Source organism: Thermobia domestica, chromosome 10 (assembly GCF_964235325.1).
Source record: "Thermobia domestica chromosome 10, izTheDome1.hap1.1, whole genome shotgun sequence".
Taxonomy (NCBI): Eukaryota; Metazoa; Arthropoda; class Insecta; order Zygentoma; family Lepismatidae; genus Thermobia; species Thermobia domestica.
Window position 1 is genome coordinate 208,269,296 of NC_137463.1, and position 12,506 is coordinate 208,281,801.

Below are 12,506 nucleotides of genomic sequence, written 5' to 3' on the forward strand. Positions count from 1 at the left end.
AGTGTTTCGGGTAGAAAGTTCGGTAAACCAATGCAATATTTTTTTTGTTTTATTCCTTGTTAGTGGGGATTAGAGGAACTTAGTCTCCCCATACCATAGGAAAAGTAACCATTTCCCTTTTTGATTTCAAAGCATATCTCATCTCTCCATTTTGCATTTAAGAGCACAACCACGATATTCAGAAGGTTTTGTCCCAAATGAAGACAAAGACTTACTCACAGCCAAACAGTTTTACTCGAAGTACTGTATATCCTATTTAAAAGTTTACTTTTTTTTAGAATTATTTTGTTTAAAAATAGGATATACTTCAAGTAAGACTGTTTGGCCATGGGTATTCCTCTGTTTCAATGTCTAACTAAAAACGTCTTTCGTTATTTCGAATCAAATAGAATTTGATTTAAAGCATGTTCTTTGCGTATCATACGTACACCAATAACAATACGTACACCAATAACATTTTTTTAAATGAAATTCTTTTGACAATATTGACAATAAATTTACAGTTACAGAAGATAAAAGAAACCAACAGTTTATTTAAAGACTTATTAGTAAAACAGGTACGAAATTTTATACCATCATAATTTATAGAAAATTATAATTGGGAAGATAAATAGTTACTCTAGGAAGTTAGTTGAGAAATAATAAGGGAAATTAGTGATGACCGTACCTAAATAAGACAAAAATGGACTGGTTTATCGAACTTTCAATTCATAACTAATAAATTAACTAAAAAGGGTGTTAAGATGTATTGTTCTAAACATGACCATAAAAGTTGACAAATTTACAGAAAAATATAACATGAAAATTATTGCACAAAGCCGTTTAAACCAGTGAAGTTTATCAAATTTCGTTTTCTTATGAGAAAGTGCATTTAGGGACCCTAAAAAGAAATATATCACTCAGAATTAAAGAACATAGAAAGATTGCAAAAGAGAAACACTACCTTTAAAACTACTACATTTAAAATGCAATAATTCAAACAAAATTTGCATCGCAAAAAAATTATTCAAATCCGAAAAAATAGGTTAGCGATGAAGATATATAAAAGAATATTAAATTTGGACAAGAGACAGTTTGACGAAAATCCTGCATGTTTTCGAAACTTAGCTTTCCATCAACTTTGAAAGCATATAACATGGCGATAGCTTTGGGTAATGTCAAGCCCGTTTTACGGGAATGGGCGAAACTTGATTCTGTGAAATTGCCTACATGATTGGATCTATACAAATTGTTTTAAGTTTTCATTTGAATTCATTTCTTTTTCACCTTTATTCCTCAGAAATTGAAGATTAATCTCATGTAGGTTTCAGTTTTTTCTTTTCAGAAATACACAAGCAATAGATAAAAAGATAATTATACGATAAATACTGAAGTACTTCTCACATGTAAGAACAATGTCTCTCTTTATATTTGTGATATTTATTGCCATAAATATGTAGAAATTATCTTGCTACATACAAAGATTTATGTAATTTATGTAGTGCCAGAGAGGGTTGCAACAGAAGGGATTCGAGCATGTCTGAAAAATGCAGACAAAAGAAAGAAAAAAAAAGAGATCAATACAGTGTGTTTGAAAAAGAACTCCCTAGTTTTAATCTGTCCTAGAATCTGTACAAAGTGATACACACTATTCTAGTTTGTGGTGTTTGATTCATCAAATCTCCAAGTTTGGCTCCCCTGTAGTTGGCAAGTCTGCTTGACCTTGAGACGGCACCAGTGCTGATTTTTTCCTCTGTTTCCTCAGTTCAGTCCAGGCAGGCGTGCAAAGCAACTCAGCAACAACGTGTACTCCGCAACAGAAAGCGTAGTGTGCTATTTGGCCTGTAAAAACTGAGTCACTTATAATAGTGCAACGTGATTTTAGACGTCAGTATGGTAGTGAACCACCTTAAAAAAAACTATCCGTTATTGGCGGTTGGGACAGTTACACCTGAAACGTTGGTGAATACTGGCGAGAAGTGGAATATCGTTTCGACGTGTGCAGGGTCACAAATGGACCCCACGTTGAAGTCTACCAACATTAAACAAAACTTGAAGGAATTCTCTTTCATGATATGTACTCATTGATATAAGTTTTCATTCATTTCCCAATTAAATTTATACTTAAAACTAGGGAGTTCTTTTTCAAACACCCTGTATTTTACTAAATTTAAATACTGAAATGTCAAGAAAATGACTGGGATGGGAACGACCAGGGTTGTAACTTGAATTATAATGTATTTAGTTATTAACTATATTATTTATTATAGTATGCTATTACAAAATTAATTCATGTAATTATGTCAGCGGTGATTCTCTCATTTTTGTTGAAACCACTACAAAGAGAAAGGAAGAAACATTTATTATGCATTTACGTACAAAACATTTACACTAATAACATTAATTATCTTACTTAATGGTTTATACCAGTGAAATCCAGATAATAGAGTTAACCTGAAAATTTTCATTAACAAATTTCACTCACATTTAGCCATTTTTATCTGTTACAAAATACAAAAACTGATTGTTTCTTCAACGTATACTCTCAGCTGTTTATAACTGGCGCTTATACTACATGAAATATATACTACACTTACTGTGCAACTGGATTACACAAAGCTCTTTAAAATAATATGTAATACTTTAGTCAACGGATTTTATAGTTAGAAAGACTTTCTGGCGACTCAAAGACGACATGACAATCCTTCAAACAATTGTCCAGCTTACCAGACTTTGTAAATGTCTTCAGCATAAATAAATACAATTAGCCAGCTGTTTCAAGGAATAAATGTTTGAGAGAATATATACAATTTTATTTAAACTCTACTTTTATAAAGGTATCAAAAAATAAATTACTTAAAACAGAGGGAAGTTCTATCAAGTACAAAGATGACAGGTATGTTTTGTATAGGATTATTCTCTCCTGCGTTTTCTACCCCTACGACCTCTGCGAACAGTATTATTATTCGACTTTGTATAATACCGCTTTTCACTGCTAGGAACCCATGGTTCCGCTGCACTTATTTCATATTTTGTTCCAAATCGTTTCCGACCCCTTCTGCTTCGTTCGTCCTTATTGCTACTCACATTCACATTAGATTCTTTATCTTCGTCACTGCTCGCATGTGATACTATATGTGTCTCTAAATGAGCATGCAATTTGGCTATTCGCGAAAATTTTCTCTTACAAGCACCACAACAGTAAGTTTTAGAGGTTGATTCCTTCTTCCCGTTCAGAGAAACTGAGGATTTTTTATTGCATGAGTGTTGCAAAGCTTTCTCCCTATTCAGATAAATATGTTCACACGTTGAACACATATATACAAGCCCTGTCCCTGCGACATTTGTCACATGGAAGTTGGTCAAATCTCTAGGACTTGAATTATCCTCTTCACTCTCCGAGTCGCTATTGAAAGTCTCATCTTTACTATCACTCTTTTCGTCATCTTCCGAAATGATATCTTCCTCTGGTGTTACTTTTCGCCATCTCACTTCTTGTCTCGTCACACATCCAGTGGATGATTGTGGGCTAGAAAACATAAAAACGGATTGTTAAGAACAAAGACTACAGTGGCTAATTATAAAAGAGAGTATAGGGGTTCAATATTAGACACTGTTCTGCTGCAGTGTTAAAACACATGGATGAAGTCTTATGCGCCAGATAATTGGAATTAAAGGAAGGAATGTATTTCTTTTTGATAATGTCGGGATATTATAGGTACAGATTTATTCTGTAGCAAAATATTAGTATACTGAAATCAGTAATAAGCTGACATCAATTCACGGTTAATTTTGTTTTTAATTACATGAATGAAATTCTCGAAGAACAATCACCTGGGTAATATGTGTATAACACAACGAACACAATACCCTGTTTGCAAAGCAATGATCAAATTACTGATACAAACTGACTACATAAAACTTTCATTTTCTCTTTACTATTGTTTATTATTATTACTCTTATTATCATTATTATTATTACTTAGAACAAAGTCATTGTGTTACCAATCAACAACCCTCTTTGTCAAAATCACTTGTAAAATTAGAAGAATAAACTTATAACATGTGGTAGTTTCTACCTAGCAACCTGTAGGGATGCAACGATACTTATCCTTTATGAAATTAGAAGATAAAGAAGAGTGTCCTATGGAATTTTATTTTAGCATTCCCACCCCTTTCTCGTCACATATTTTTATGGGGAAGTAATTTTTAAGTAGTCTACTGCATAGTACTTCATAAGGAAATACATTCTCTTTTTCAAAATAATGTAATATTAGTAGCTTTTCTCCTATAATTTACATATAATGAAATTTACTTCGAAGAGACACTGGTTAATTAACTAACTATTCAACTTCTGCTTCGTTAAGGAATAAAATATCTCGTATCTTAATTTTACGCAAATATTTCGTACATTTTAGAAACTATTTTAAGCCTGCAGCCAAGAATGCAATGTCCGTATATTTGGCATAGCTATCGAGGAGCCAGCAAGAGACCTTCTCTGACAGCTCGCAGGGGTGTTGCCACTACTCACGTGTCACAGCTTTTTCGGTGCATCCATAATAACGATTTTCTTAATAGTGTAAAACAGAGTGACCGTGGTTGGTAACGCCAGCACCAAACTAGGGGCTGAATTTTTCTCTGCGCGTTTTAAGAAACTTTAGGGACCATCTCCTGATGTCTCTTCTATAGCCTAAATGAATATTGAAATTAAAATTGGAAATTAACAGGAAATAGCAGATCTCGAGTTAAATAACCACTTAGACTAGACTAGAAGATAAAAAGAATTCAAATACGTATATTTCTAAGGGGAATAGTGACACACAAAGACTTTCATAGATGAGCAGTAAGTCGATAGACACAACACGAAAATAAGTAGTCAGGACTTGCACATATAACTAGCTGAATTACACTAGTCAACATTTTTTTTTTTACATGGCTGAAAATAGCAGGAAGTCATTTTTTTTTTTATCCTATTGACGATCATGGATATGAAAATGTTCCATCACCCTACATTTTATAGTAACTTACTAAAATCCATTTCATACTGACCAGGGAAGGGTCCAAATGGGGCACTCGAGTTGCCGAACAACATGTATCAGATATGAAACTAGGGTGTGAAATTATGTTCATATGCAAATTTATAGCGGCTAAGGGCAACATGGAAAAGCAAGAGAGCCGAAAGAAATATGGTCAACCATAAGGCCCAGCAACAGGAAAGCTAAGGAATCACTTGTTCCGCGTGTAAATGGCCACAGATATGAAGCTAAATGTTTAGTAGTAGATGCATAAAATCTTCTATATGTAATTAACATCATGGCCGCCATATGAACCATGAAAATGCCCAACTTGAATTTGGATTCACAGTATAAAAGAGAAAGTGGGTCATGTGGAATATAAAATAGCACTGAAAATTTTACCAGAAATACATTGGTGTTAACCATTCTGTACTAACTGTTTTGACTGGAGAAGTAACATGCAGAAAGGACGCATATAAACTCTGTGACATAGACTCACTAGTATGACGCAAAAGCTAGAGCTTGGAGAACTCTGGTTTGTATACAGACCAAAGAAAAAGTGTGTTTACATGCAGAATAGTTGCCAGTAAGGGAAAGATAGTCATTGACAACAGAGAAAGAAAAGACCAAAGGTGAGTCCATTCCACCTACTGTGTGTCCAGTTTGCAGACAGAAATTACACGAGAAAGCTCATTAGCTAGTGTCTGCGTTATCAATGAAGATTCGTTGGTAGGAAGATAAATGTGCCCTTGGTCGGTTAGCCACTGTTGAGGAAGTACTAGAAAATGACAAGGTATATTCTAATTCATCATATGGAAAAGTTATTTCTTCTTGTGGGTATGAATATGAATCTCCAGGTAGTTGTGTCATAATTAGTGCGTGAGTTTGGGACGTGCAACAATAATCCCTGTGAAGAAGGTCAGAAATGTAGTTATGAATGATAGTGAATAATGATACAGTGGTCGAAGAATATTACAGGTTAGAGATAGATGATAGCATATCAGGTGAGAACATCTTTTGTGTTTTCATCACACTCTTATAGATACTGTTTACATCAACTGTTCTTTATAGATTGGTATGTACCTTTATCAGTATACTTGTTTATGTGATGATATATGTTATTTTCTTTGAGAAGAACCACGTCGTAATTGTACCTGTAATCTCCAGCCCTCCTTTGTGCCGAGTGTTTTAACCTGACAATAACTATCCACATTTAACACTGCAATATTACCAGCTTTTAGCGTGTGCAAATGCTCTTTGTAATTTTTTTCCAGATGTGCATCATGTGCCAACATTATTCAAACAGGTTATTCCGCAGTTTGTTTAAATATTCCCTCACGACTTTCTTGCATGTTACTTCTCAACTCACAATAAAGTTACTACAAAATGGTTAATACCAATGAATTCCTGGTAAAATTTCATATGCCACATGATCCACTTTCTCCTTTACATTGTGAATCCGAATTCAAGATGTCGCTCAATATGGCGGCCATGATGTTAATTACATATATAGTAGACCTTATCATACATCTACTACTAAACATTTGACCTTAATTTTTGTGCCATTCATGCGTAAAACGAGTGATTCCTTAGCTTTCTGTGTTGCTGGGTCCTACGGTCGGCCATATTTCTTCCGGCTCTCCTGCTTTTCCATGTTGCCCTCAGCCGCTATAAATTTGCATATGTACATAGTTTCACACCCTCTTTCATGTTTGATACATGTCGTTCGGCAAATCGAGTACCCCATTCGGACCCTTCCCTGGTGAGACATCTTTTTAATGGAACATCGTATTTGCACATGATTTCCTGTCTCTGTTACTAGAATTATCGTAGTTTAATGTAGTGGTTCCCTACCTGGTCGCAAAGTACGAATCCACTGTTAAAAGTGCAAAATGCAATGGCTTTATCAGCTGCAATATGATTTGTGAATATTTTAACACCAGTAACTAAGTATACATTAGTACTAGTTTCACAATTTCAGCAGTTACTACTGAACTAAGTACTAAATTTAATTTAAATGAAGAAAGATAAATTATGAAAATTTCATTAAAATGTTAAAAATGAATTAGAAATTCTGGTGACTGTCTATGGAAATGTGGATGATAAATATATTAAAAATATTACTGAAAAAATTAAAGATAAATTGTTAAAAATATCACCTGGGACGCAAAAAAGAAATTACTAAAATAATCAAATTTTTGATAATTTTTACTAAATCTCGTTTTATATTAGCAGGCAGACAGGCAGGTCTGATCCCATAACGAGTAAAATAATGAATAGTGCTGTATTTGAGTTTGAATTTTAAAAATTGGTCAACCCATAAGTTATGTATCATACGGACAAGCTTTTCAATATGACGTCAGATTATTAATTACGATACTTATAAAGAAGCTTGGTTTAAAACTAGGAGTGATCTTGGACAACATCCCTGCAACCACGTACTCTTTTTATCAATGAAACAGAGAGGGGAGCCTTTTTTAGCACTAGGATCCTTGCGTCCGATTTCGTAGAAGATAAATAGAGGCTGCTCTAACGATACTCATTACAACTCTATCCATACAAGATATGTAGTTTTGTAGAAGTAGTTGTATACGGCGCTAAAAGATGACATTAGCTGTCTATCAGTTTGAGAGCTCGCACAAGGAGTCTTGTATCTGTATCATGACGAAATTGAGTCACGAAAGGTTCGCGTAGCATGTGGCCTTCTTCAAGCAAGAATCCCTGCGCGAGCTTGCGTTCACTTTAACAGAAGTATATAGGAGTGAAATTGTTCTTGAAGAACTAGTGCAAGTAACACTCACACATAACTCAAAAAATAATTATAATATCCGAAAAAGAATTATGTGGAGATATAAAGAACAAGGGATTTTCGGGCTTACGTTTGAATTTTTTTCAAAATTGAAACTAATAATCAAATATTTGTTGATGCAGAGTTTAACGATTAATTAAAACAACGTATATTTACAGATAGTGTGCCTGCAATTGCACTACCTGTAATAGATTCTAAAAATTATTTTGAAATAGAAATGTTCTTTTTTAAATGGACAACAACAGTTAAAAACGATAGATGACAATGCCTATTAAGTCAATGTATCAATAGAGTCTATTACCTTGAATAGTATATAGTCTATTACCTTGAATTATTTTATAACTACAAGTTGAACAACCTAACAGGGAAACCAAATCAAATATTTTAATCCCTTATTAAGGAAGAATTTGATATTTTTGGTTCTTGCGGACACTTCTAAGTTGTTTTGATGTATCCGTGGTATAATTTTAAAAAAAAAGGAACATTAACCACACTTCGTTCATATTAATGAAAAAACAACCTTAAAGTATGTTAATTAAACATCCTAATTTAGTTGCTGAATGGAAAGATTTAATGTATGATGTTTTTCAAGATCGTGAGTTAGAATACTTCAGAGCTAATATTCTCTTCCTTGGGGAACAGGATAATTCAGAAATCTCTTTTCCTTCTAAATGGATCTCTCTACACTTATTTCACCACCTTTAATATGAGCATTGCCAGTTCTAGGCCCTCGATGAGAAACACAAGAGCAAAGCTGGATTCACATAGCTCGTAACAGTGCGGGGAAAAAAAAGGCGTTATCACATCTGAGCTCACGTATGTTTATTGATTATACAAGCGCAATATAGAAAAATAAAAACTTCGAATCCCCAGTTGAAAAGGTGTTCTCTAAGTGCAATTTCTTTAATTAAGTCATCACTACAGTTTCTGAAAAAGAAAATTCTTATAAAAGGAGCCTCAGGGAACATTCAATGTTACGAGTAACTTTGAAGTTGAAAATATTCCGGATAATGTGAAAGTTGAACATGAAATCAATAACCAACTCTACAAAAATAATGATCTATGGACTGAATTTACTAGGAATTTCAGAATAACTGATCAAGAATATTACAAACATTTCCATTATCAATATCCAAATCTGTAAAGCAGTGATCACCTTAACTTATTCTAAACATTTTTTAATAGAAAATGTAGTATGCTTATTCTGTATGTGGTTCTTCATGTCTAAATTTTATAAGAGGGTCCCTCCTATATTACGAGAGCAGTGTCTTATCTATATTTGAGTTAGCTACCTGGGCTGTTAGCTTTGCTAAGTCGAAGTCTTAATCTAATGGTATTGCATAGTATTATATATTAAACAATATCCGTGTCAATATTCTTATTGTACGAAATTTCAGCGTTTTTATGTACTAGTTTAAAAGTTACAAGGACATTTTAAGATAAATGATTCAGCCTGTATACACTCTAGATAATTCCAAAACAATCTCAGAAATTTGCCATTTAGTGCTGTCAGTAACTCTGCCATGTCGTGACAAAACGCTGTAACTTTGGCGAAGAAGTTTTGCGAAAATGAGCCTTAAAGTTTTCATTCGAAAATGTGATCTGTATCGTGTAGAAATAGTGTATCTTGACTTTGGAAACACGTGGTTACATGTAATGTTACGTAAATGTATGTTGTGTGATTAAATTTGGTGAAAATTGATTGGTTGACCATTACTGCCTAGTTACACTGGTTCTACACGATACAGATCACATTTTCGGATGAAAACTTTAAGGCTCATTTTCGCAAAACTTCTTCGCCAAAGTTACAGCGTTTTGTCACGACACGGCAGAACTACACCCGTGCTAATATTTGAATATGAGCTGCATTTATGTTTTAAGGTCTCCTACTTCAGTTCACAATCTATTTCGCTCAGGAGGTTAAAACTTGTGTCAGTTCACAACGGGTTAGATCTCTCCAGACATCGTTTTTGCAACGTCTACGTAATGATTCCAAGGCTGACAAGAACGGTTCCTTATGGACATGCTTTGATCACTGGAAGTAGCTGATGGCCGAGCGGCCCGTCTGGAAAATAAAACATCAAGGAGAATGTCCTTCATCGTCGAAAACGCCAAAAATTACTAGGAGTGAGGTACGGTGAGTAGGAAGCTGGAGACACTACTTCAATGTTGTTACGAAGAAAATCTTGCGTAAGGAGTGCCTGACGATCAGGAGCACTGTTTTGACGTAAAAGTAAGTGAGTAATCTTCTTCGGTCGTTTTGCTTGCAATGATGGAATAAGCTTAGTCTTTACACGTTCGTAAGATGCAGCCGTCACCGTAAAGCCCTCTGAAACATAATAACTGAGGATTATGCCCTCACTATCCCAAAACAGAGCCACCATCACATGGTTTTCAACCCGAAAATTTTTTTGCTTGCGGAGGAATCTCTGATGATTGCCGTTTCGTTTCAGAATTAAAAAGCAGTACTCATGTCTCATCGAAATTTCGGTAATTAAGCACCATTCATGGATCATTATATGTTAACATTGATTAGTACATTGCTACTCGCCCAACTTTGTGGTCAACAGTCAACATTCGAAGAACCCATTTTGGAGAAACTTTTTCGCATTTCCAAGTCTTCAGGCACAATGGTCTCAAAAGACTTCATCGACATTCTAAGTCTATACGAAATATTAAACACGCCTCATCAGCTATCTCTCATAACAACTTCTTTCTCTCACGCAATCATGCTGTCGGCCTGGCTTGTCCGTGGTCGAAGCTGCTTAGGTTATCACACCCGACATTCGTCCTTCTTTAAACCTCCGCACGCACGAACGCACATTATTCACATCCGTTACATTTTCGCTACATGTCATACAGAGTTGTCAATAAATATCCGTAGGTATCACACCATGCAGGGGAAGAAAACAGATAACCACACGCTATATTTGCTCACGAACCGTCGTAATTTGTAGTACCGACAACCTACTCTCTAGTGGAGGCTGTAGGAATAGGAATCCACGGTACTGCCTCTATATCACAAATTCATAAAGAGTATCTGTGTTTTGAACGATGAACTACATCTTTTCATGTGGTCACAGTACCTGAGAGGAATAGGACTTGACCGCAATTGGTGAAATCGTCTAATAATCGATCTGGACTAAGGGTATTGCTTAAAACATACCTTAAATCTTAGTTTTCTTCTCTTCTAAAAACAATGATAGAACATAAACTTTGGTATACCAAGAGAACGAACGTTACAGTAACTTTGAAGGCAAGATATAATACATTATCTATGGTAATACGCTATTGTAATAACATTACAAAAGGAAAAGTCTGTCTTAGGAAGTAAGCGCAATAAAATATAGATGTATGCAAGAATTTAAATGTAATTAAAGCAAACTACCAGCAATGTAAACTACAATAGTTGTACCTCTCCTTGATCTCCTGTATTTCATCATCATCAGCATTGTCATCTTCAATAACAACAACATTATCGTCGGTTTCGCTACTTTCCGGTTTCTTTATTTCAGAGTCAGCTAATATTACACCATCCCTTTGTGAATTCTGTTTTGTACTTTCAACCTGCAATGTAATACAGAAATAGTATTCAATATTGTGTTTATAGATACAGACACTAATATATTTCTGATATGCAGAAGAAAAAATGTATATGAAAAATGCAAGCCATTACTTCCATAGTATAGATGTGCAGGGTTTCTTGTGAAAATAATAACGTACTTTTAGAAGTTCTTTATAAGTGCTCCATGTGAAGTTTCTAAATATTTTGGTTACGAAGTTAGAAATACATATACAGGGTGTCCGGAAAGTCGCACAACCTGAACTTTGGAGCATCAGCACGTTTGAACTGCAACTGTGAATGAAATGAAACTGACATCCTACAAAGGCCTACCTCTGTAGATATTTTTTAGATATAAGCCATGAGAAGGGGGTTCGATATTCGTCCTCATTAATGCCAGAGATATGAAGGTGATTAAATTTGTTTTTACAAAAACACGATAAATCAGGAAATGGAAACAAATGTGGCATTGTTTACGGAGAAACGAAAAGGTTAAAGGATAGACTGCACAGGAATGAATCTTTCCGAAACAAGAGCGAAACATCTGCATCTCACACACTATCTTAATGACGTGCCGTAAAATTTCCCGGCATCATGGCGTATATGGCAAAACTAACTGTACCAAACAGTGTCAACATATATGACTAGTCACCAACTATCCTACTGATAAGACTGTTAGAAAGAAACAAGATATATGCAAATCGCACAACCTGGATATAAGGATGTCATTGCCATGGAGATAAGTCATTACTTTTCCTCCATGCTTTGCTAGTTTCATGTTTGTTTGTATATATCCTGCCTCCAATTCGCGACTTCTCACATTTCGTTAAAAAAAAAAAAAATCTTAAAAATAAATTAAAATAAATAATAAAAATACCCTTTTATGTTTCTGGCATTCGTGAGGAAGAATCTCGAACTCCCTCCTCGTTTTATATTTCAAAAATATCTACACAGGTAGACCTTCTATGGGGGCAGTTTCATTTCATATGCACTTACAATTTAAAAGTTCTGATGCTATAAATTTCAGATTGCACGATTTTTCGGACATCTTATATATTTCTGAAACGTTACTATCTAAATAGTTCAACGAATCTCGAATGAATATTGTTAAATTTTTGTTACAGTAAATATCACTGTTGTT

General features: G+C 34.6%; 1 protein-coding gene across 2 annotated transcripts in view; it reads right to left on the bottom strand.

The window, feature by feature from the left end:
• Positions 1 to 263: 263 nt before the first annotated feature.
• LOC145662957 (uncharacterized) overlaps positions 264 to 12,506 on the bottom strand; it is a 38,752-nt gene continuing 26,509 nt past the window's right edge. For both annotated transcript variants that reach the window (XM_081729019.1, XM_081729018.1), the window contains exons 3-4: positions 11,219 to 11,370; positions 264 to 3,508 (exon numbers count right to left, since the gene is read on the bottom strand). In XM_081729019.1, coding sequence (XP_081585145.1) covers positions 2,893 to 3,508; positions 11,219 to 11,370 — 768 coding nt within the window. In that variant the 3' untranslated portion in view covers positions 264 to 2,892. The remainder of the gene's footprint in view (positions 3,509 to 11,218; positions 11,371 to 12,506) is intronic.